This window comes from Eurosta solidaginis, chromosome 5 (assembly GCF_040869045.1).
Source record: "Eurosta solidaginis isolate ZX-2024a chromosome 5, ASM4086904v1, whole genome shotgun sequence".
Classification (NCBI taxonomy): domain Eukaryota; kingdom Metazoa; phylum Arthropoda; class Insecta; order Diptera; family Tephritidae; genus Eurosta; species Eurosta solidaginis.
In genome coordinates, this window is record NC_090323.1 from 142869715 (window position 1) to 142896589 (window position 26875).

Consider the following 26875-nt stretch of genomic DNA (forward strand, 5'->3'; position numbering starts at 1 on the left):
ATCTGGAAAAGAATAAAAAGTTTTCGAAATCTCTCCTCGCAAAGCACAAATTTGTTTATATCTTTACAAAAAAAAATTTAAAAATCCGATTGTTCGTTATCTTTCAATCTGCAGGGCCCAGCAAAAAGTGTTGTATGCACAGTTCATAGCAAATTTTATTACCTTTTAAAAGGCTTCAAACCGTTTTGGAACTGCTCAATTCGTTCTTGAGATATATATGATTAAGTGGACCCAATTTATTATTTTTTTTTAAACGGTAGTTCGTAAATATCTCAAAAACGTTACCACAGAATTAAAAATAACCTTGATTTTCGGAATAAAGGGATGATTTTACATAGGAATTTCATAATGGCGTCTCTGGTCGAAAAAAATTGGAATTTGTGACCCAGTGTTATTAGTAAACTGATGTCGTCTTCAGAGCAGAACTTTGCCTCGGGACTGCTCCATACTCTCTTGCTACGGGAAGATGTTGAACCTAACCGCGGCACAGAGAAATGGTTTGCTGCGTGTGCCGGAAATAAATTTTTTATGACGGTCACACTTAAGTCAGTATGTCACAAGCAAAGGATGGTGGCATCAAACGCATTGTTCTGGGCTAGATCCCAATATTCGTCGACCCCGCCATTTCTTTAAAAAGGGAACGTTCTTTCCGCAAGGCCATTGAATCCGAGTCGGCTCGTTATTCCCGCTGGAAGAGTTCCGGGAATCCGGCCAAACTTTACTGCGGAGGCCCCGGCTTTAAGACCCTGGCGCCTCCCAACCAGAGTTCTAAACCTACGCATAAGACAAATTGTAGACAATCACAAGCGGGCAAACAGGGAACACGTATATAACCGTAACCACTCTGCTGTTGTTGTTATTGTATTAACGATAAAGACACTCCCCGAAGGCTTTGGGAGTCCTTTGCCGGATATAGATCCGGTACGTTCCGGTAACAAAGCAACATTAAGGTACTAGCCCCACCATCTCGGGAACGATTTATATGACCATATTAAACCTTCTAGGCCATCCCGCCTTTCCCAGCTATATATTGCGCTGGAAACCCTTTGAGAGGGTTGCGCTACACAACCCCTTGAACCGATTTGGTATTTTAGTCGCCTCTTACGACAGGCATAAGTCCCGCGGGTATACCCCTCTGCTGGAGACGGTAAGCGATTGTCAACCGTAAAGTCTCCCTAAACTCGACTAAAGACAATTACAAAATATCAATCGCCTTCGGAGAAAAAGTGGTATATGCGAAAAATGAGCGAGCGCCTCCTGCCAGAAATACGTTACACATTTCGCGGTCGACAAATCCAGACGGCAGGCCAACAGAAGCGCGTAAAGATAAACATAGCGCGCCTCCTATTACCATCACCGCAACAGAGGTTAAAGAAGCCATCGAACTTGCTAAACCATCTAAAGCAGTAGGTCCATCCAGGATCGCCATGGTGATGCTTAAAAACATTGGGTATGAGGGATTAGAGTATCTAGCGCTCGCCTACAACCTGTCTCTGAACACTTTCGTCACCCCAGGAAAATGGAAAATGGCGAGGGTGGTACCGCTGGGGAACCAGCTAACGTAGGAGACTCAAGAACCATACCATAAAACATCAAAACACAAAAGATTTAAGCAAGGGGTTGTTGTAGCGATAAGGGATGGATGGCCTAGAAGGTCTCATGTGGTCATAACAAATCGTTCCCGAGACGGTCGGGCTAGTACCTTTATGGTGCTTGTTACCGCAACGTACCCGATCTACACCCGGCAAAGGACCATCAACATCGATAACACTCCCCAATTCCTTCGGGGAGTGTCCTTGTCGCAACAACAACAATATAATTTGGTACCAATGATTCGTCTACGAAATGTTTGGTTGGAAACATGAAGCCGATAGTTGGGCCATTGATCATGCAATTATATCCGTGTTTGACCCTGTGGGGTTGAGTCTTCCTTTGAAAGGTACTGTTGTTGTTGTTGTAGCAGTGCTTCGCGCTATCCAATAGGTGTCACTAATAACAAATTGTCATCAAAGTCCTCTAACGGGAGTTCAAGGAAACTTGATGTTTCAACAGGGGTGGACCATAATGAGAGGGGTGTTTAGTTTAGTTTATAGTTTAGTTTAGTTTAGTTTATTAAGTCTATGATCAAAAATAATTTTGCAGACTAGATACAAATGAATTAAAAGATATTAAAACTATATAGTCAAACTTATATACATATGTAATTAACGTGCAAATAATAAAAAAAGATAATGAGTTAAATAAATATATAAAAATAAATTACAGGCACAATTCCAGAGAAGACTTGAACGCACTTCTCGACAAAGAGAAATCAAGAAGGAAACTCCCTGAGAGTCTGTTAAATTCGCTAAGTGCGCGGAAAATCGGGTCGAACATGCAATAGTTAGCTCTACCGGCACGCAAGTAAAAAGGCAACAAAGTACGAAGACACCTATTAGATACATTAAAATTAACTTTAGCTAGGAGAGCTGAACAATCCAAAGAGCCAGTGATGAGATCATAAACAAACATTAGTAGATGCACAGCTCTCCGGGTTTCAAGAGATTGATAAGTATGCAGCGCGAGTAATAGGATGCGGTTGGATCGTCAAAGTTAATAGAAAATAAGCAAAATCTAATGAATTTTCTTTGAACCCTTTCTATTCTGGCAGAGTGGCCACTATAGATAGGATTCCAGACAACTGAGGCGTATTCTAATTTTGAGCGAACTAAAGAGATAAAAAGTGCCTTCCTGGTATAGGGATCCTTAAAGTCTTTTGCATATCTGCGAAGGAAGGCAAAGTTCCTGTAAGCCTTCGGAAGGACATAACAGATATGACTAACGAGGGAGAAAGAGGTGTCCAAGACAACACCTAGATCAATAAATTCTTTGACAGAAGCCAGGGGAACACCTGAAATACCATAGGGCTTGGTATGCAGGGTAGACGATTTAGAAAAAGACATTTGAAAGCATCTTTTGACATTTAAATAGAGATTATTGGCATTACACCAAACAACAGGATTATTTAGATCATTTTGCAGGAGCACTGCATCTGACGGGCCATTAATTCTACGAAAAATCTTAAGATCGTCTGCATATAAAAGGAAATCAGACGAATTAAAGCAGGAAACAATGTCATTAATAAAGAGCACAAATAAAAGAGGACCAAGAATGCTACGCTGAGGTACCCCGGACGTTGCCAAGAAAGGTTGGAAATTACAGTCTTCAATTTCGACGCACAAAGACCTATTCGACAAATAAGATTTTTACCATGATAGGAAAACAGGATGAAATCCAATACATTCCAATATAAATAATAAGATTTTATGAGAAACTTTATCGAAAGCCTTTGTGAAATCAGTGTATACAGTATCTACCTGGCAACCGTCCTGAAATGCAGAGATGCAGAAATCAGAAAACGACACCAGGTTCGTAACAGTCGAGCGGCCAGCCACAAACCCATGTTGGCACGGCTCAATGACGCCTTTGATGCCAAAAGTTAGCTTCTCTTTTATAATTTTTTCAAAAAGCTTCGAGCAAACGGTTAGGGCCCAAAACGAGGCACTATACTTTGAAATGTTTCAGTCAAATTCGATAAGAAAATATCATAACACTGACGTCATTAGAGGGAAATATATTTTCCCAGTTAATTTCAAATAATACATTGTTCAGCTCGCCGAAATCAGTAGATCGAAAGTTGAAAGAGGAATTATCTAAAGCAGATGACGTAGGGATAGCATCAAAGTTATGTAGATGAATAACTATCGGTATATGATGTCTATCAGATAGACATACAGGAAAAGTACTCTCAGAGAGCTGATATGGCTGTAGGTGTCAAAATGCCATTATTTTGAAAATCTGACCATACAATATCTGTTAGATTGAAGTCTCCAAGTATACAAAAGTTGGCATCAGTATGAGATTCGCATAAATTAACGATGTTCTCCACATGAGCATTATTATATAAGCCATCACCACTACTGGGCGCTATGTACGAGCAACAAATGAAAGTAGAGCCAGATGGACTGGAAACACACACAGCTGATCGAGTAACATATCATTATTATGTAGTTGATACTTTAATGAATGCAGGCTTCTGTTAACTGCAATTAGGACTCCACCACCTTTCTTTTGACCGGTGTTCGGGAAATCTTTGTCTTTACGGAAAGTTAGGAATAACTTAGGGTCCAAGTACTCTTCATCAAAGAAGTCTTCGTTTCAACGATGACGTATACGTCGTAGTCCAAACGAGACGTAGATAAAAGAAAGTCTTTAGATTTGGTGCGCATGCCGCCAACATTTTGAAAGTAGACTCTCAGAGATGCACCCGAGACGCAGTTTGGGATGTCATAAGTGTTGCAGTATATAGCTCTAGATAACCCTACGACACAATTTGGTTTCCTCCGTTTTTTGAAAAAAAAAAAAACGAAAAGGCTTAACAGTGACGTTAGAGGGCCACAAATCAGCGTTGTTGTTGTTGTTGTTGTAGCAGTGATTCGCCCCACCTAACAGCCGCGACCGATCACAAATTTTCATCAATATCGTCTAACGGGAGTCCAAGGAAACTTGCTGTTTCAACAGGGGTGGCCCATAATGAAAGGGGTGTTAGAGGCGTTGGTTCCACATTACAATTAAAGAGATGGTTGGTGTCATGTGGGAACACATTGCAAGCGGGGCATACATTTTGTATGTCGGGGTTGATTCTGGATAGGTAAGAGTTTAACCTGTTACAGTATCCAGAACGAAGTTGAGCAAGAGTGACACGCGTTTCCCTGGGGAGTATGCGTTCCTATTCCACAAGTTTTGGGTACTTTTCTTTGAGTACTGGATTCACCGGGCAATTCCCGGCAAAAAGGTCCGACGCCTGTTTGTGGAGTTCACCAAGGACCTGCTTGTGCTTTTTTGCTTCATGCGGCTGTGTTCCCAAGTGCCGTATTTCCTCATAATGCTTACGGAGATGACCCCTTCAGCTCCTGGGAGTTGTAGCCTCATCAATCAGATGTCTGTTTGGATACCCAGGTTTCTGGGTAGCGGTTCTGAGGGCAGTATTTTGGCAGGCCCGTATTTTCGTCCAGTGAGTAACCTTTAGGCTTGGCGACCATATCGGGGACGCGTAGCATACAATCGGCCAGCCAATTGCTTTGTAAGTAGTAATGAACGTTTCTTTGTTGTTGTTGTTGTATTAACGATAATACCGCCTGTAGGTTAGAATGCCATAGATGTTGTTGTTGTTGTTGTAGCTTTGGAGAGTGTTTTCGATGTGATGGTCCTTTGCCGGATACAAATCCGGTGCGCTCCGGTACCATAGCACCATTAAGGTGCTAGCCCGACCATCTCGGGAACGATTTATGTGGACACATTAAACCTTCAGGCCATTCCCTCCCTCCCTACCTCCAAGTTCCATGAGGAGCTTGGGGTCGCCAGAGCCTCGTCTGTTAGTGAAACAGGATTCGCCGCGGATAGGTGAGGTTGACAATTGGGTTTGGAGAAGCTATAGATTGCGCTGGCAACCTAAAAGGTTGCGCTACACAGCCCTTTGAATCTGGTATTTTAGTCGCCTCTTACGACAGGCATACCTACCGCGGGTATATTCTGATCCCCTAACCCGCTGGGGTAAATGCCATAGATCGTGGTGGACATTGAAATGGCCTAAGATAAGGCGATTATCGCCAGTGAGTAGTGCGCAGGGAAGTATCCACTGGGGCACCAGGTGTTAGGAGGGACGTAGATGTTGATGATTTCTACGTTTACATCGCCTGACCGAACAGATATACCTTGACGTTCCAGGACACTGTCCCTGCGGCCGAGGTCGGGATCAAATAGATTATATTGCACTGAGAGGTGGGTGATAAATGTGAGACCGCCTCCATTTCCGCTCTTGCTGCTATCTTTTCTGTGGACGTTATACCCAGAGCAGGACTGCAGGGCAGATCTTGTTGTTAGTTTGGTCTCTTGGATCGCTGCAATGCGGATGTTATGTCGCTTCATGAAATCAACTATCTTCGTGATCTTCCCAGCTAACCAATTACAGTTTAACAACGGGTGCAGCAAAACCATTTCTCTGGACCGGGGTCAGGTACAGGTCCCGGATTGGGTTCGATACCTTCCCGGAGCAGGAGAATATGGCGCAGTCCCGCTGCAAGCATCTGCTGGGAGGATGCCAATTTGTGGGAGGAACGCAACAAATTAAATGGAGTTACACTGAAGTGACAGCCCTTGTTCGGGAAAAATCCCGAATCACGATTGAAAAGTACTCACGTTATAGCATATTGTTACGAATATTAACAACACTAAGGGGTACTGCCATCACTAAGCCGATGCTAAGCAGTGACTTGATGCACATCAATAATTCAATCTTTATGTCTACACATATGTACGTACACGCAGCTGAGATATGCAATATAATTGTGGAAGTGTCGCTCACAAACACACGCGCATGAGCTGTTAGAGAAGCTATAAAAATTGTGCATCTGTAGTTATAGCTGAGAAACTTATAGCAGATAACCAACTAGCAGATTCTAGAACAGAACCGCCTAGAAATGTCAACGAGTAAACCTAACAGTATAAAAGGCGACACCAGTAGAGGCGCTACAATCAGTTTCGTATAGGCACGCTATCTGTTGAGCAATAGAAGTGTTGTTTTGAAAGTACTTGAATAAAGGCCATTTTGCATTATTAAATATTGGAGTTATTTATTCAACAGTTTAGTGATTCGAACTTAGCAGAAGGTTGCAACAAATAGGAGGTTTTGCAGAAATTCGCTACAATATTGAATAGGACCTCTTTGTGCTTTTTTCTACGTACGAATGAGTTCTAAGTATTTCCTACAATGCTTGTGGATATGACTTCTTAAAACACTGGGAGGCGGGATCTCTTGAATCAGATGTCTGTTAGGATGCCCAGGCTTCTGAGTATTCACCAGAAACTGTTTTTTCAGCATTTCATGGGGATAGGACACCACCCTGAGACATCCCTTGTTTAATTCTTCTGGGTTGTGATGTTACATTCCTGAACTGCATCGATGCCTGCCTACCACAGTGATAATTTGCAGTTGTTGTTGAATTTGCAGTCCACGATTTGGGTTGTTGTAACCTTTTTTTCCGAGACCCTGCCAGCAAGGCACTTAATAGTTAATGCAGCATTGTTACATATAGCTTTGGTAACATGAGCATTAAAACTAAGACAAACGTTCGTCAAACGTTACACTTTTGTGTGTAAAGTATAACAATTGCGTCATTTGTACCTTCCACAGCGACCCCGTTTGAACAAATTTATATACTTTCGAGACTAGTTCACCAACACCCAGTGGGTTAGGGGCTTAGAATATACCCGCGGTGGGTATGCCTGCCGTAAGAGGCGACTAAAATACCAAATTGATTCAAGGAGTTGTGTAGCGCAACCCGTTCAAGGGGTTGCCAGCGCATTATATAGCTTCTCCAACCCAATTGTCAACCTCATCACCTACCCGTGGCGAATCCTGTTTCTTCAACAGCCGAGGCTCTGGCGATCCCAAGTAGGGCCTATTGCCAGCATTGTACAGTCATCAGCATGAGATATAATAATAGCTCCTACTGGTGAGAAAGCGAGCTTTGATATTAAGAAATTAAACAGAAGTGAGGATAAGAAACTACCCTGTTAAATTCTCCTTGAATTTGATATTTCACTTCTAAACGCTTGGCACTGTTAGAGCTCGTGCTCCGTGCTACGGGCGCGTATGGATTTCTGCTAAAATATCACAACTCACAATTAAAGAACCCAAACCTGTACATCTAAAGTTCCAAAAATCATTCCTAAAGATACTCGCTGGTAGCACTGAAGAAGGGTGATGGACTCATCTAGTGCCTTTGGAAAATAAAATTTAGAGCTTATACATGGTCACAATTAAAACAAAGAAACTTTTCTGATAACGCCAAAAAGTATATCAAAAAATAAAACAGAAGTAAAGTGCATATATATTATGCATTTGTATAAATAAGGTTTAGCCAAACCAGCTGTTGTCTCATTCACTATTGATCGGTTTCTAGAATTGTGCAATTATTAACGCTACTCTATTTAAGTAAGTTGTAGCTGCGTTGTCAGTTGTACACTGCTAACATATCGCTCATTTACTTCAATAGTGGCATAACTCAAAAAACTCAATTTTCCAGGAGAGCCATTAAAAAGATCTTAACTGCCATATGTCGCGCATATAAAGGCATATTTACATTTGTATTGCACGTGGTGAATTTTTAACGGATCAGAAAGATTTTTTTATACAACATAGATCACGTTATTGGGTACGTTTATATGTTATTAACTCAAAAGTCATGTTTTTTGAGTTGTGACACTATTGAAGTAAATGCGCGATATGTATGTAAATCCTATATTTATGTATTTATACCAGTGAATATAGTTAGCTTAAACTTAATTAAATCACAAACGCCCTAGCCAACAAAAATTTTAAATTTTACGAAACAACCATTGTTTTTCCACTTTCACTGAATAGATACTGCTTTTTAAAAGTGACATAGTAAACTATGGTGATATAACTCCGTTGTTATTGGTTCTAAAATTGGTAATAGTGCAGTTTACGGTACCCACCGAAATTTGGGCCAAAATTTTGCGGAAGTTAACTTTTTTTACCTGTTCAAAAGATATTAACGAAAAACCGAAAAAAGCTCCGCGGGTCCCTCCGAAACCGGGGGTGGGATCCATAGTATTTTGCGCAGAACACCTGCGTTGGCGGCCTTCGGGCGCGCTTATAAAAAATAACCCTGGGCTACGCCATGCCAAGTCCGGGTGTGTGGTATAACCGTGGCTACCGCCACGGTGATGCACAATATTTTTGTGGGTACAAACACAACAACCACATTAAAATCGCCAACTTCAACTGCAAATATCTCCGGACAGAGATAAAATTTTTCTTTTCCGCCTTCGGATTATTGTTGTCGAGATTAATACGCGTCTTTTGATACCTCACTCCAAAATCTAGGCCCAACTTTAGAGCGGGTACCGTAAACTGCTCTACTACCCTGAAATTTTTAAAATTCTAATGAGGGCACATTTTTAAACACCAAACCACAATTTGAGAAAAACGCGGGTAATTGTTTACTTCAGCTCACAACTCAAAAGACGCGTTTTGATCCCAGGACCACGAATCCGAGCGCGGAATTTCAAAATTTTATTTCTGTCAAAAGTTATTTCCAAAAAACCGAAAATGGCCCCGGAGCGCCCGAAACCGGGGGTGGGATCCATAGTATTTTTGCGCAGAACACCTTTCTGCATTGGCGGCCTTCGGCCGCGCTTATAAAAAATTACCCTTGGTGGGTCCAACACCGGTTTGGAGACCAAAACTATATCCGCGCAAAACACTTTTACACAAAATGTTTCTTGTGGGTACTACAAAATCATCAGAACAACACAACCACATGAAAATTTTTAATTTTGTTTGCAAATATCTCCGAAACGAAATAAAATTTTGAATTTCCGCTCTCGGATTCGTGGTCCTGGGATCAAAACGCGTCTTTTGACACCTCTCCCGATATTTTTGGTCGGGTTTTAGCAGTTGTGAGCTAAAGTAAACAATTACCAAAACGCGATTTCAAATATCTTGGTTGCTTATGGCCTTTTGGCGGCCACCGCGGTGTGATGGTAGCGTGCTCCGCCTACCCTACCACACCGTATGCCCTGGGTTCGCACCACCGGGCAAAGCAACATCAAAAATTTTAGAAATAAGGTTTTCAAATTAGAAGAAAATTTTTCTAAGCGGAGTCGCCCCTCGGCAGTGTTTGGCAAGCGCTCCGGGTGTATTTCTGCCATGAAAAGCTCTCAGTGAAAACTCATCTACCTTGCAGATGCCGTTCGGAGTCGGCATAAAACATGTAGGTCCCGTCCGGCAAATTTGTAGAGAAAATCAAGAGGAGCACGACGCAAATTGGAAGAGAAGCTCGGCCTTAGATCTCTTCGGAGGTTATCGCGCCTTACATTTATTTTATTTATGGTAATAGTCTAGTTGAGGGGTCGACTGCTAATACGCTACCTAAAATATCGAGAGAGGTGTCAAACGACGCGTATTAATCTCGAGAACAATAATCCGATGGCGGAAAAGAAAAATTTTATCTCTGTCCGGAGATATTTGCATTTGAAGTTGGCGATTTCCATGTGGTTGTTGTTGTGGGTGTACCCCAAAAAAAAATTGTGCATCACCGTGGCGGTAGCCACGGTTATACCACACACCCGGACTTGGCATGGCGTAGCCCAGGGTTATTTTTTATAATCGCGGCCGAAGGCCGCCAACGCAGAAAGGTGTTCTGCGCAAAAACACTATGGATCCGACCCCCGGGTTCGGAGGTACCCGCGGGTCTTTTTTCGGTTTTTCGTTAATATCTTTTGAACGCGTTAAAATTTTTATTTTCCGCCTTCGGATTATTAATACTGATGTCAAGACGCGTCGTTTGACACCTCTCTCGATATTTTTGGTAGCGTATTAGCAGTCGACCCCTCAACTAGACTATTACCTTATTTATTTATGACCTTTGTGAATTCAGTCATTTTTATGTAAAAGCAGTGTAACTAAAAGTCCCTGAAATCATATAAAAAGTTAGAGGCTATTATCGAAATGTAGGAAGTGCCTCCCAACAAACTAGAGCTAGTAGGCATTGGAAGACCTTTGAATCGTTGAAAACAAAAAGGATATATAAGAGGAATTTATTGAAGCACCAAGCAAGAACAGGGATCGACTGCTAATACGCGTCGAAAAATATCGAGGTGTTAAAAGACCTCGACAACAATAATCCGAAGGCGGAAAAGAAAAATTTTTTCTGTCTGGGTTATGAAAAGGAGAATCTGCTCTTCGTATTTATCTATTCTTTCAAGCCTGAGATTTGTTAGCCGAGTATAATTTGCGATGCATAATTTTTTTTTTTAACCTACCTGTATACTAATGTATATACATACGTACATATAAATTTATTGTAGCACTTACCAAAATGCTGGTGGAAAATAAATTTCATTCGGCGGTATCCACATTTTGCACGATTCTCTTTTTCTGTCTCCTTTTGGGTGGTTGGATATATGTAAATATTAAACCTTCGAAATCAATTAAGCAACACAGATATTCTTCAACTATTTGATCAGCCTCGATAACGAATTCGTTGTGTTTAAGAATTTCAACTCCCTTTTGTCTATAAATGATCTTACGAAGTGTAGTCAGGAACTGCGTTCCATCTAGCCCGACACCATCGCAATCTAGAAGTACAACAACGAACACAGTTTTTGCCTGCAATTCTTTGCTGACCTTTTTATATACATCTGTTTGTGTACTCCTTTATATCTTGATAAATTTCAAGTAATTAGCAGTTTATTTATAGTTAATCTAGTTTTTTTGGATTTTTTCGCTGACAAACTGCAACCCAAAGCATTGATTACAAACGAGAAAATTGAATTCGCTCTAGTGATGTGGTATTTCACTATCGGTGATTGCATCACATTGAACAATCACTATTTGTGATTGCTACTACTAAAGCCCCCATTACTGATACTTAGCATAGACTTGACTTGACTTGTCGTAAACTTGGCAACTTAGCCACGATTATACTCCACTTGGAGCATAAAATCTGGCATCATAATCAGCGTTGAAATTTATTTTTAAATAAATGTCAATTTGTAAGACAAAATGTCAAAATGAAATGGAAACAAACAAATGGCATCTCAAAATGTAAACGTCACTTAGAACTTACATAGAAAATCAAAATTCAACAGACTTCTAAGTCAAGTTAAGTTTTGAGTAATCAGTAATATGCAATGTTAATTTAACAGAACTGTAAGTGACAGTTCGCAAGCCAAGTCAAGTCTATGCTAAGTATCAGTAATGGAGCCTTAAATGACATTTTCCATATAGAAGTGTTTAACACAAGCTTATGCATTCCAATAACATCGCCACAATCAACCAAGATGTTGCGTTTGTAAATATGAAGAAACTTCAGACGTGGCAATTGAAGTTTATTACGCCTTGCCCATTCACATACAAAATTTCGCGAAGCACTGTTATAACATTCTCCCTATACAACCAAAGAGGATAAATACAATAAGAGCCGTCACTCGTTATTCTGTGGCGAGTATCTCGCTGAAAATTGAAAAAATTGATGCCGAATGTTTTCTGACATTTTAAATTGTCTGGCATTTATCCATGCGGTGTTGTCACTTTATGCAAACGTGTTTTTTGGAAAGAGAATTAAATAAATTAATTTAATACAGTCGAAAAATAAACACAATTATCCCACGAAAATGTATAGAAGACATTTATGAACATCTCGCCAAAAAAAAAAGTAGCGACTACCTCTCAGTATACATCGAGTAAATGCCAAAAATATAACGAGTGACGGCTCTTATTGTATTTATCCTCTTTGATACAACAAAAATACTTGCTAACATATTTTGTGTCGTATTCGATTGTTATATTGCAGTTTTTAATTGCGAAAAATGTTAGAAAATTTACCAACCAGTGGGAAAAAAAATTTCACTTGCAAAGTGTGCCAACACCCTTAGCAAAAGCAAATGTCAAATTCTTCTTCTTATGATTTGCTTGGAACAAAATTTGGGAATTGGCTACTTTTCAATATCAGATGGCGCCAGTGTCGCTCATTCTACCGTTCTCCATAAAAATACGTGCAATCTACTCATAATACATAAGCATGTGTTAAACTCATATATATGAAAAACTGCTTATGTGTCGGACCTATTATGTATTCCAGTAACATCGACACAATCAACCAAGATATTGCGCTTGTAAATATAAAGGAGCTTCAGACTTCGCAATTGAAGTTCATTTCGTCTTGCCCATTCACGTACAAAATTTTCCGAATCACTGTTATAAGCATTCTCATTATACAAGAAATATGCTTGCCAACATATTTTGTGTCCTATTCATTTGTTAAATTGCAGTATTAACTTTGAAAAATGTTAGAAAAGTTACCAACCAGTGGGAAAATTGATTTCACTTGGAAAGTATGAAAACACCCTTAGCCAACAAAGCAAATGTCAAACTCTTCTTCTTATGCTTTAGGTTAGGTTGAATTGAACTGGCCGGTCTATAAAGACCTCACATATATTGAATGTGTCCATAGTGTTACCAGAATTTGTTTGACGACCAAACGAGAGAACCGCAATCAAAAGCCAGGATATATTTTATATAATAACTCCCTCCTCTTGGCAGATATTAGCGGTTCTATAGGACTCAGTTTAATTGCTGTCTCGAGGTCTGGCAACTCTGCCGCACCTAATAGCTATAGCCTTTACCTGGCGAACGCAGGACATGAACAGAGAACGTGCTCAACCGTTTCTTCCTGAAGCTCACACTTCCTATACTTGCTGTTATTGACGAGGCCTAACCCCCAGCGGCTTAGGGGGTCAGAATATACCCGCGGTAGGTATGCCTGTCGTAAAAGGCGACTAAAATACCAGATTCAAGGGGCTGTGTAGCGCAACCCTTTAGGTTACCAGCGCAATATACAGCTTCTCCAAACCCAATTGTCAACCTCACCTATCCGCGGCGAGTTCTGTTTCACTAACACAGACGAGGCTATGGCGACTCCAAGCTCCTCATGGAACTTGGGGGTGGGGAGGGAGGGATGGCATGAAGGTTTAATGTGTGCATATAAATCGTTCTCGAGATGGTCGAGCTAGCACCTTAGTGGTGCTGTGGTACCGGCGCGTACCGGATCTGTATCCGGCAAAGGACCATCGCATCGATAACAGTCCCCAAAGCCTTCGGGGAACAACCTTATCGCTACACCAACAACAACAAAAGCCTAACTTATAGGCATGTGACGCCAGAAGGCAGTATCCAGTCAGTATGCCCATCGTGAGCCTTAAGTCTTCTCTCTTCAGAGATATGAGCAACTTTGTGAGTCTAATATCGTAGGCTTTGTACATAGGTAGGTAGGTAGGTAGTTAGATGAAATGGCTGCGATCCTGGTCGCCCAAGTAGCTATTTAAAACCGTTTTGATGCCATGTAACTCGTTTAAAACCTACGGAACGTTACGATCAATGTACTACAACCAGCCAGAGTTGTTGATAAAATTAAGGACATTCGGGATTGCTATCACAGATAAACCTCTAAGGTCTTCTAGAAACGGGGTTCCAAGGAACCTTAGTCGGGCTCTAGGTAGAGCCGGGCATTTACATATTAAGTGTTCTACTGTCTTCCTGGCATTTGGATATTTGCAGCTTCTGCAGTAGTCGTTATAGGGAATGCCCATCTTTTCCGCATCCGTACCAACTGTCCAATGACCGGTGCAGACTGCTATCAGTTTGCGTGTGTTGGCCCTGGATTTGTTCGAAGACTTCTCGCCCTCTTTCCATCATAGTTTGGCCAAATGGATTTTGATATTGCTGGGATATGTGTCGCTTACAAGCCCACACTAATTTTGAGTTAATGTGTGGGAGGCAAGCGCTTTTATCGCTGCTTGGCTATCCGACAGGATGCAAACTTTACCAGCTACGTTCAAGCCTTCCAGTGATTTGCAGGCTTGACAAATCGCGAGGATTTCTGCTTGAAACGCGCTGCAGTGCGATGGGAGCCTGAATGATGCAGACAAATCTAGGGACTCAGAGTAGAATCCGGCCCCCACTCCCGATCCCATCTTGGAGCCGTCAGTGTAGATTTGGATGTCGTCCGGTTTCTCTTCCACTCGTTCCTGCTTGGAATGGCGGTATTACAACCGTACTCAAACTTCAGTTTGCGAGGGTAATAATCTGTCTCGGTACTACATGTACCATCCGGAAGTTTCTTTAGGATACTACTATGCCCTTACTGAGTATCCTTCCAACACTCAGACTCCCTGAGTCTCAGTGTGGTTTGTGGCGATACAAAGTATATGCAAGTCGATCGGAAGCAGGTGCAAAATGGGGTCTAAAGCAGCTCTGGGGCAAGTGCGTCCGGCCCATATGGTACCAACAAACGCAGTGCGCTGGACTTTTTGCAGGCTCTTACTTAGAGCTTCCCACCAGACTATGCAACCATAGGTAAGCACCGGTCGCACCACCGCCTCGTACATCCAAAGTACCATGCTTGGCTTGAGCCCCCATTTCTTACCAAATATCGATTTGCAGGCATAGAAGGCGACGCAGGCCTTCCGTACCCGCTCTTCGATGCATACTTTCCAATTCAACTTGCAGTCAATTGTTAGTCCCAGATACTTGGTACTCGATGACAGGGTTAATTGCTGGCCGTTCAAGAATGGTAGTCTGAAGGCAGGTGGCTTGTACTTCCTAGTGAAGAAAAGCAGGTCCGTTTTTCGGGATTTAACCTAAGGCCACATCCTAGGGCTTTGTACATGATCTTACACATTTTGTAGCCCCGCGCTTTTGTCCACTCCTTTTCTGCTTGATTGATCATATGCAACTCCTGTCTCCTTTTGATTTTTCCCAAATGGTTTGGGACGTCTATCATCAACTCAGTGAGTGTTCTACCGTACTTTGCCAACTCGTCGGCATTTTCGTTACCTTCTATCGCTTTATGATCGGTAGCCCAGTAAAGATGTATGGTCGGGCCTTAGCGAAGTTTTTCCAATGCTTCTTTGCATTCCAGAACACTTTTCTTGATGAAGTACTGTGTGAGATTATTGCCTTAATCGCAGCCTGACTATCAATATATATGGGGTATTCCATCCCATTTCGACCAATTTTGAACCCGACCCCTTTAGAATTGGCTGAAAGTTTTTCTTCTTTTTCTAGCTTACGAAAGACGTTTTTCAGAAGTTTTTCCAAATTTTTCATCCAACTCAAAAAAAGTTATGAATTTTTAAAAAAACACTGTTTTTTTTTGAAAATGCTGTAACTTTTTCAAAAATTGACCGTTTGGGAACTTTTTTTTTTAAATTTGTTTTTAAATGTACTTTTCGGAAAAAATTCAAAAAAATGTTTAAAGTTTTTTTCTTGTAATTTTTCAGTTTTTCGAGATTTTTCGAATTTCGCCCCCTTTTTTTTCTCATAAAAAACTTCAATCAATTCTGCAATCATCCCCACTAATCCCGGAGTGGGCCGAGATTTTTTTTTTAATTGAAAAAAAAAACTTTAAAATTTTTTTTGTATTTTTTCCGAAAAGTACATTAAAAACACATTAAAAAAAAAATGATCCCGAACGGTAAATTTTTGAAAAAGTTATAGCATTTTGAAAAAAACACCGTTTTTTTTTCAAAATATTTAAAATTTATTTTGAGTTGGAAAACGGTGTTTTTTCAAAATGCTATAACTTTTTCAAAAATTTACCGTTTGGGATCATTTTTTTTTTAAATATGTTTTTAAATGAACTTTTCGGAAAAAATACAAAAAAAATTTTAAAGTTTTTTTTTTCAATTAAATAAAAAAAAAATTCTCTGCCCACTCCGGGAATAGCGGGGATGATTACAGAATTGATTGAAGTGTTTTATGAGAAAAAAAGGGCGAAATTCGAAAAATCTCGAAAACCGGAAAATTACAAAAAAAAACTTTAAAAATTTTTTTGAATTTTTTCCGAAAAGTATATTTAAAAACAAATTTAAAAAAAGATCCCAAACGGTCAATTTTTGAAAAAGTTATATCATTTTGAAAACAAAAACGGTGTTTTTTTAAAAATTCATAACTTTTTTTGAGTTGGATGAAAAAATTTGAAAAACTTCTGAAAAACATCTTTCGTAAGCTAGAAAAAGAAGAAAAACTTTCAGCCAATTCTAAATGGGTCGTGTTCAAAATTGGTCGAAATGGGATGGAATACCCCATATATTGGCGCTGCTGCAGCTGAGGCACGCTTCCACCAGAATTTCTGCTACTTTCTTCACTGCTATAATTTCCGCCCGAAAAACGCTGCAGTAATCTGGCAGCTTCTAGGATCTACTTATTTCTATGTCGACACAGTAAACAGCAGACCAAACCCCTTTCATTAATTTGGAACCATCCGTATGCTCGTGTATAGTATGTTCCGCCATTTCTGCACCCCGACACTAACCATCCGGCTCAATTTTGGTGCCAATATCTCTTTCGAAGCTCAGGCACGGGACCATATATTCCGTTTTCCCGATATTAGATGGCGCTATATTGCTGTGGCCATAAGATCTGCACTCAAGCTGCGCCGAGGCCTTAGCCTTGTTGCAGTTGCTTACGCGATGTTTATGGCCGTTACGTCTGCAGGCGGTATGGGTAGAATGGTATGCAATGCTGCTGTCGGGGTAGCTTTTAAGGATCCCGTTACGCTTATCATACTCTGCATACCGTCCCAAGTTTTTTGGTATACGTACTTTTTTGTGTGGCTGTGCACCAAACAAGAACCCTATAGTAAAGTATGGGTTTGACGTAAATACCCAATGGCAGAATTTGGGTGATAGGTCCCACGTGCATCCTAGCATCTTGCATGCATAGAGTGCCGCGGGGGCTTTCTTCGCTCTCTCTTCCATATGGAGTTTCCCCGACCAATTTACTTTCTAGTATAACTTCTAGTTCCTTGTGCTATATTTTTCTTGCAGGGTTACCCCTCCAGGCTAAGGCTTACTCCAATTAGGGACATAATACTTCCTAGTAAATAGTACTAGATCGGATTTTTACACATTGGCGGTTAACCTGGCTCCAGATCCCCAGGTATATACATCCCGAAGTCCTGATCCACCAGAGATCTGATTTTTGTTAGGCATCTGCCGTTTATGATGACAGAAACGTCATCTGTATATGCCATAAGTTTGACTGGTCCTCCGTCGAGCCGCCTAAGCAATTGGTTTATAACCAGCGTCGACATCATTGGTGATAAAACCCCACCCTACGGCGTTCCTCTGTTTACAGAATTCGTTGCCTCGCACAACCCCATTGCGATGTGATAATTCTGCAGCTTAACATGGAGCCGATCAAATTTGCTAAAGTTGGATGAACTTCAATCGAGTTGAGACTGTCCATGATTGCTCTTTGGATAAATTGCTTAAAGCTCCGGCAATGTCCAGAAAAACATTTAGGACATATTCCTGGTGTTCCAGGGCCTCTTCCATATTCACAACCACCCTACACAATGCAATATCGACTGACTTGCCTTTGGTGTAACCATGTTGTGCTGAAGGGAATAATTTTCTTATGTTTTGCTTGCAAACAAATTTGGAAGTTGACTACTTTTTTATGTCAGAGGGCGCCAGTGTCGCTCAATCTGCTATTCTCCAGAAAAATTCGTGCAATCTGCTCATAATGCATAAGATTGAGTTAAACGAATATATATGAAAAACTGCTTACGGGCGTGGTTTTTTTCGTAGTGAATGAAAATCACCTCAATTGTGAAATTCTACAAAACCCGATCGCCTGTTGTGTCGTTTGCTCAATGTTATTTTCAAACATTCTTTTAATGACTGGTGAATTACATTACCTACATATTTTAAGATGTTTGCTTAATTGGCTCCAAATGGACACTTCATGACTTCTCAATTTATTCACCGCGGGCAAACAAAAAAACCGTTTTTCCATTCGCGACATCCATTCGCCTTGACTGCTCATTCGACCAGGTGGTATGCAATTGAGGAATGTAGATACTCCTCACTTGTAAGAACGCATTTCGACAAAAGCGACGCCACAAGACATTTTTTTTATGGAGAGTGAAAATCACCTCCGGTAGAGCTCCGTTGTGTTTACTAGTGTACGAATTTTTGGAATTGTTCCCGAGATGGTCGGGCTAGTACCTTAATGGTGCTTTGTTAGCGCAACGTACCGGATCTATATCCGGCAAAAGACAATCAACATCGACAACACTCCCCAAAACCTTCGGGGAGTGCCTTTGTCGGTAATACAACAACAACGAATTTTAAATTTCTCGACTATTGTTGTTGCAGTGGCTATAAAGACACTACCCAAAGGTTTTCGGAAGTGTTATCCGTGTTGATGGTCCTTAAGGCACAAGTCCGACCATTTGAGCAATTTAATGACCACATTGAACCTTACAGGTGACCGCACGAAATCACTCAGGGGCGCCGAGAGAAAATCCGGGCCCGGGTCAAAAAATACGGGCCCCATACTAAAATGAACAAATTCTCAAAATCTAAATTTCCATCATTTCCATATTTATATGCATTTGTATATACATGTATATTATATTCAATGAATATATAGTTACGAACTTTAATTTGTCTACATATTCATACAGATCAACATATGTGTAAATAGAAATATACATGCTCTTCATAAAGTATTAATATATTTGTAGAAAATAAATTATTATATTGATTGCGAGAAATATTACACTTTAAAAATCGGCGAATAGAGGTGTGAAAACTAATGAAAAAATAAGTACAGTTTAATACTTATAGAGTTTTATTTAAATATTGCATTAATTGTATGAAATAAATTATCCTTGCAAGAACACTGAAGGAACGTTCATAACAAGCTACTGTAACAGGTATGGTGTAAAAATACGTAGAGCAGCACAAATGTTAGGAAAAATTGTAGCTAGATTTAGAGCACAGATAGAATCCAACAATTTAAATGGGACAGGTTTTGGTTAAACTATAGTTGACTATGTATCAAGAACTGCAAATATTTCGCCTTTATTAATGCGCTGCCAAAAACTTACGAAAAGGGACGTAGATGAAAAGTCCTTACGGAGTGTTAATTTTAAGCTTGGGATCTCAGCATCTAATTACAATAAGTTGCTCGATTCGTCAATTTGGCCATCGGATGTAAAAGTAAGGCCGTTTCGTTTTTTTCAAAGGACTGTGGTGCAAAAGGACAACTCATAAGTCCTCGCTCGGTCACCAATAATGACTGCTACAATTCATGTCTAATTGATGATGCCCGTTCTTTAAAGAACTCAATATCAATATATTTTCAAAACATATCAGGCATGAGAACTAAGGCCTCTGCTGTATTTGCTGCTACCTCTAGTGAAGAATACGATTTGATAGTTCTTGTTGAGACGTGGCTTACTGCGGAATTTTTTAGTAATGAGTTTTTTGATAAAAATTTGTATAATATATATCGCAAAGATCGTGATAATGTAAGTACAGGACTTTATCGAGGTGGAGGAGTTCTAATTGCTGTAAGAAAAAGCCTACAAACCTCGGAGGTTCCTCTTAATATCGCTGATACTTCTATTGATCAGCTTATAATCAGTATAAAAGGCAAAACAGAATGTCTATTTGTCAGTGTTTCTTATATACCACTAAATAGTGCAGATAGTTCTTATGAAAATCACGTTAATAATATTATGCATCTTTCGAGCACTAACTTGAATTCTAAATTTTGTATTTTAGGGGATTTTAACATAAATAAAATCGTATGGAATTATCTTCCAGGTGAGAAAACTCTCATACCTACTAATGTCAATCAAGCTAGTGAAATGTACTTAGTTGATAATTTTTATAGTTTACAGTTAGTTCAAATCAATGATTTTGAAAATACGCTAGGTAAAATCCTCGATCTTACATTTGTTAGTAATGATCTTAATTATAATTTAATTCGTTCTCTCTGTCCGATATCTAATACTGATAAACATCACGTACCATTGATATTGGAGATTAAGTTTTATGAATTTGGAAATATTAAACTCAATTGAAGTTGGTTTCAATTATAGCCGATGTGATTTTGCCTTGATCAATAATTTGATTTCAAATATTGACTGGCAGTCTCTTTTTAATAATCGCAATCTTTCAGACTGCTTTGACTTATTCAAAAGTAATATCTCGGAAATAATGAATATTAATATTCCTCGTTTCCCGGCAAGGGTTTACAAGTTGCCGTGGTATACCAAAAGCTTAAAGACTCTAAAAAATTTGCGTAATAAATATCATAAACTTTTTAAAAAATCAAGAAGTCCCGATGTCAAGCAACAATATCTGAATTACGCGAAGGAGTTTAATTGTCTTGATAAGTTTCTGTACAATCGATATATTCTCAATTTCGAAAATAATATCAAATCGAATCCTAAAACGTTTTGGAATTTCATTCGCTCCAAACAATCGGTTTCAACAATACCGTTGTCTGTGTCTTACAAGGGCAAGAATTCATCATCGTCTAGTGATTCAGCCAATTTGTTCGCAGAATTTTTTAAAGCAAACTTTTCTATTGATGATCTGTGGAATGACGACGGGGATATGTTGAATGAGATAACGTCTTGTTTCGACTTCTCCTCATTAGTTCTAGGTATTGATGATATTATCTTAAGTATTCAGACGATCAAGAGCTCCAAGCAATGTGATTATCAAGAATTTTCATCTTTTTTCCTGAAGCAATGTGTAGCTTCCGTTGCAGAGCCCTAGTTGCATATATTTAATTTATCATTAAAGTCTAGTATCTTTTTGGATGAATGGAAAACTACTTTTATTAAACCTATTCATAAAAGTGGTAGTAAAATTGACGTTACAAACTATCGGCCAATATCGAAGATCCCCGTGATTTCAAAACTTTTTGAGAAAACGGTCATGTTTAAATTATCGTCCACAGTTAAGCGTTATATTTGCCCATGTCAGCATGGCTTCGTTCCGGGGCGTTCAACAGTAACTAATCTGGTCGTTTTTTCGAATTACTGCATCTCGTCTTTTACTCATGCTTGTCAAGTTGATTGCATATATACGGACATATCCAAAGCTTTTGACAGAGTTTCGCACAAAGCTCTCGTAGCTAAATTGCGAAAATTGGGTTTCCACTCAACATTTTTACAATGGATTTATTCATACTTATCCAATAGGATAAATTTTGTTGTTATTGGCAACGTAAAGTCATCTCCTTACGTAGCAACCTCAGGTGTGCCCCAAGGTAGTATCCTTGGCCCACTTTTCTTTATTCTCTTTATCAATGATGTAAGTGCTTGTTTCAAGCAATGCAATTATCTTCTTTATGCTGATGATTTGAAAATTTTTTTCAGAATCAAGAACGAGTCTGATACTCTCATACTACAATCTGAGTTAAATAATTTTAATGAGTGGTGCTGTAAAAATAAGCTTGCGCTGAATGCCAACAAATGTTATTACATAACTTATTCCAAATTATGTAATAAATTGATTTCGTCTTACTATGTCTCTATTAAGCCGTTATTTAGGGTGAATAAAATTCGGGATTTAGGTGTTGTATTTGATTCGTCTTTTACATTCACCGAGCACTTAAATTTTATTATCCCCAAAGCATATTCCTTACTGGCCTTTATTAAAAGAAATGGATCCGAGTTTAAGGACCCATATACTAAAAAACTATTATACAATGCCTTTGTAAGGTCAAGGCTTGAGTATGGTTCCATAATATGGAGTCCTTATTATGAGGTACACAATAAGAGAGTCGAACGTGTGCAAAAAATATTCATGAAGTACTGTTTATACGATATAAACTTCGATCTGCCTCTTCCTCCATATATCTCTAGGTGTAAGCTAATTAATCTTCACACATTAGAAATTAGAAGATTAATTACATCTATAATGTTTATTTATGATATTTCCAATGGCAATATTGATTGCCCGATACTGTTAGAGTCTTTGAACTTTTATGTTCCATCACGGACTTTGCGCCAATATACTATGTTTGTAATTGACCAGTTTAGATCTAATTACGCACTTAATGGCCCAATCACTCGCGCTCTAATTGCTATTAACTCAATCAATAATAATTATTGTATTGATTTTTCGATATATCGTCGAAGTTTTAAAAATATGTTATTTTCCATTTTAAATTAACTTTACTGTAAATAAACATATATTTAATAATGTTTAATATAGTCTGTAAGATTCTTGTAAATCATAGACTGAATAAAGAAATATGAAATATGAAATGAAATATGAAAATTTGCGGAGTAAATGTGCTTCAAGTGGATCATTTCATCTCCTAAACTCTCAGAAACGCCTGAATTGTATTTGCTGACAAATCATCCATGTATCCAAATTGCTACAAAAAAGAAAAGGTGTTCTTCAAATTTTTCATGACAGCAAATCGTTCGGTAATACCTGCAATAACCGAATCAACTAATACAAAAAAGGTGTTGTTTTTGAAATCAGTCTCATGATCGTCGTTGATCGTCCCGTTCTCAAAGGCCGCCAAAAACGACTCCAAAAACCAACAACACCTTATGCGGGGTGCAGGCGCGTTAAGAGACTTATAAAATTTGTTGAAATTTAAAATACTTGCTATCTACGAATGGTGATGGTGTGGTTTGTTTATTTTCCGTAAGCAAAAAGCTTGGATAGCATTTTGAGATTCCCGGTCCCCTCCAAAGCCCTGGGCTCGGGGTAAATTCCGACAAAATTTCGTCAGTATTTCAAGCAAATTAATATGAGAGTTCTTTTCTAAAGCTTCAAAGTATTTTCTGCTCGCTTAGAAAAAGCAAAAACAAGTTAACGAGCATAGTTCTGCTTAATTTGTTTTTGTTTTCCAATTGAATTTTTTTCTAAGCGAGCAGAAAAAGTTTCGAAGCTTTGCTGCTGCTTGATTATTTTGTAGATACACGTGCAATTTTATTTGCCTATGCAGCGACTTGTGTCAAATATTGGTGTAATGAATAGAAAATATTTTTCAAACGCACTAACTATTGAATTTGTGGTAATTCTATTCGACAGCATGACACCGCTAATATGCGTCCAAAATATATCGAGAGAGGTTTTAAAAGACGCGTCTTGACATCAGTATTAATAATCCGAAACCGGAAAAGGAAAAGTTTAAGTCGTTCAAAAGATATTAACGAAAAACCGAAAAATGACCCGCGTGTCCCTCCGAAAGGAGGGGGGGGGGGGGTGTGGGATCCATAGTACTTTTACGCCGAACACCTTTCTGCGTTGGCGGGCTTCGTCCGCGCTTATTAAAGATTACCCTGGGTGGGTCCAACACCTGTTTGACCAAAACTATATTCGCGCAAAACACTTATGTTCACTTTTTTTGTGTGGGTACAACAACATTACAACAACCACCAACCGCCAACTTCAACTGCAAATATCTCTGGACAGCGATATGTTTCTTTCCGGCTGGGGATTATTATTGTCGAAGTCAATACGCGTTGTTTGACACCTCTCTCGATATTTTTGGACGCGTATTAGCAGTGTCATGCTGTCGTATAGAATTACCGAATTTGTTAATCCAAAACCAATTATTTAATTTAAAGTTTTGAGTTTAACGGCCCTATTCTACTGTAACAACTTTATTTTTACCGGCTATGAAATCATGTGGCAAATTTTATACCGTTTTGGTATTATGAAGGCAAAAGTTGCCGGATAACACCGTAACCAATAAAATAGGAGGTAAAATCGACGTAACCACATAAAACAGCTGATGTTTACTCTAAAAATAAATAAAGCGAAAGTATCTTTGATTTGAAAAAAAATTTAAATCAGGAATCAAAAGTATTTTTGATTTGGATGGAGATTCACAAATCAGAAGTATTCTTGATTTGGATAAAAAATCAAATCTCAAAAACTATATCTTTTATTTGAACAAAATTTCAAGTCACAAATTAAAAGTATCTTTGATTTGGATAAACAATCTAATCACAAATAAAATGTATCATTTTAACAAAATTTCAAATCACAAATCAAAAGTATCTTATTTGTTATTTGAAAGTGAGTTTTAAATCAAAAAGGATTTAGAATCACGCAATCCTGTTTTTATTTTATACGAATTAGGGGTTTACTCCTCATTCACTTTTAACACTGACATCATACGAGCTTAGTCCCGGTGTTGTCTTTGCAATGCCACCATCTCCTGAATTGCCGCAGCCAACGACGTCAACCCATTTCCCAAATTGTTTGGGGATTGAGCCAGTCTTGACTGTTCATGACGTCTGTCCCTCTTGTCCTGTTGCACCAATTCCAAAATTTCATCCATAGCGCTCTTTCTTCTATTGCGTGACGTTGGCAACAAAACAACAGGATGTGAGGAAGTTCGACTGGGCGATTCACTTACCACTAAGCAAAACGAGGCAAACTCGTTCGGATCTTCCGGAACAGCTGGTGCTAGAATTTCCACTGGTAATGCCTCTGGCGTTGAAGGAACATTTTCGACATTGTTGGCGTTCTATTAATAAAAAAAGTATTATCGTCAAACATTTTTATAATATACAAATGTAATACTACAATATCGGTAGTATATTTTAAGTACATGAAAACATATTTGCATTCTTAAATAAAAAAGCAAGAAATGCATATGTGTCCATGGGCATAACAATTTCACACATACACTACCAGCGGGTATTATTGTATTACACAAGTTTATTTCAAATATATTTACCTGGAAGCCGAGCCTTGAGGTTGATTGGCCCTCCACAGCAGCAATCCCAAACACCTCTAACGCTTGCTGCTCGAAGTCAGTAAGCTCTGCCACAGGATTTTGTCCACCACCTGTCTTTCTCTTATCGGCAGAAAATTTTCGGGCCCGGGAACGGCACTGTTTTCGCCAGTTTCGCAATCTCTGAAATTATAAATAAAGACATACAGTCAGTTCTTACCCTCGTTCCAACAATAACATAATAATATGTAGCTATGTATGGTATTATTTTAGTGTTGGTGGCGGTTATGCATGCTTTGTTATGCCAAGTACAAATTTCAACAACTAATAACCTGTAAATAAGAATTTTAGTATTTAATTACACATGTGTGTTATTCTATGTTATTGGACATTAAAATGTGTACTTAACACAGAAATCCTGCAGATTGCATTACTCCGGCTACGTGTTTGAACGCACAATCACGCTGTAGCCGGAGTTGGTTCGGCGCAGTAAATTTTTGGCACACAAAACAGCACAAATCTCTTAATTATATAAAAATCAATTTGCTTACCTCTCGCCAAGTATCAGGTATTCCTCATGTCCCCACCGTCGCATTCAATTTTGATGTTCGCTCCTCCCACATCTTTTGTATTTGATTTGGCGATGTGGGGCAGTTATTACCCTGCAGGAGCTCGGGATGATCCCTACAGTACGCCACATATAACCGCAACTGGGACGGGGTGGTGCGTGAATATTTTCTATAATTAAAATAAACAATCAATAACGAATTTAACAAAATATTTACCAAGATTTACTTACTTGTTGATTTCCATTTTGCTGTTTTCTTCTTTTGATTGCAAAAACATATGTTTTTCAATTCCACCATACACACTGGTGATTTTCTTCGTCATCACAGCGTTACCATTTCCTCAGAATTGCGGTTACATTGGGGGGTTACGATTTTTGGTAATTTTGTTTGCCGATAACAATTTTACCGGTTACGCGCAACACGTAAATCAGTAAAATAACTGAAATAATGAAAAATTTATTTTTACTTAGCATTTTGTTTTAAGCTTGATCATGATTATTTGGGGTTTTTGTTACTCAACACTGATTTAATGCATGATCCAAGTAACAGATTTCGCAATAAAGGCAACAACAAAAAGCAAAACTTCTGCTCTGATATCACGCTTTTGAAGTATGTTTGAAATGAAGTAAAATGTAATAAAAGAGGAAAACCAAACACAAATTTATTTGACTTAGATTTTTATTGATATTGTTACGAATATTAGCAACACTAAGGGGTACTGCCATCTCTAAGCCGATGCTAAGCAGCGCCGTGTATGCACATCCATAAATCAATCATTATGTATCTACATAAACGAGTCAATTATTATGTCTGCACATATGTACATACACGCAGCTGAGAAGCAACGCACAACCACATGCATATATCTAAGATACTCCCGAAAGTATGCAATGAGAGAAGCTATGAAATCGTGCAATTGTAGTTACAGCTGAGAAATTTGATAGCTGATGGCCAACTAGTAGATTCTGGAAATGGAAGCGCCTAGAAGATGCGAACGAGGAAATCAGAGATGATAAAAGGCAACAACAGTAGAGGCACAATAATTTAGTTTTGATTAAGACGCTATCTGGCGAGGAATAGCAGTATTATTTATTGTGAAGTACTTTAATAAAGGCCATTTTTCCATTATTCAATATTGTAGTTATTTATTCAACAG

The 26875-nt window shown here is 39.0% G+C and overlaps 1 protein-coding gene and 1 long non-coding RNA gene across 7 annotated transcripts in view; both read right to left on the reverse strand.

Annotated features, from left to right (window-relative positions):
- Tbc1d8-9 (TBC1 domain family member 8/9) overlaps nucleotides 1-11415 on the reverse strand; it is a 77485-nt gene extending 66070 nt beyond the window's left edge. For both annotated transcript variants that reach the window (XR_010953663.1, XM_067788891.1), the window contains exon 1: nucleotides 10943-11415. Coding sequence is in view for 1 of the 2 variants with exons in the window: in XM_067788891.1 (XP_067644992.1) it covers nucleotides 10943-10986 (44 nt within the window). In the remaining variant the exon portion in view is untranslated. The remainder of the gene's footprint in view (nucleotides 1-10942) is intronic.
- Nucleotides 11416-24329: 12914 nt separating this feature from the next.
- Nucleotides 24330-25978, reverse strand: LOC137252011 (uncharacterized). Of its 5 annotated transcripts, XR_010953424.1 has the most exons (4): nucleotides 25950-25978; nucleotides 25702-25888; nucleotides 25154-25333; nucleotides 24330-24940 (listed from the first exon to the last, which is right to left on the reverse strand). It is a non-coding gene; the product is annotated as an uncharacterized lncRNA (long non-coding RNA). The 5 variants fall into 5 exon arrangements; XR_010953425.1 differs by lacking the exons at nucleotides 25702-25888; nucleotides 25950-25978 and adding an exon at nucleotides 25560-25671; XR_010953426.1 differs by lacking the exons at nucleotides 25702-25888; nucleotides 25950-25978 and adding an exon at nucleotides 25555-25670.
- Nucleotides 25979-26875: the final 897 nt, after the last annotated feature.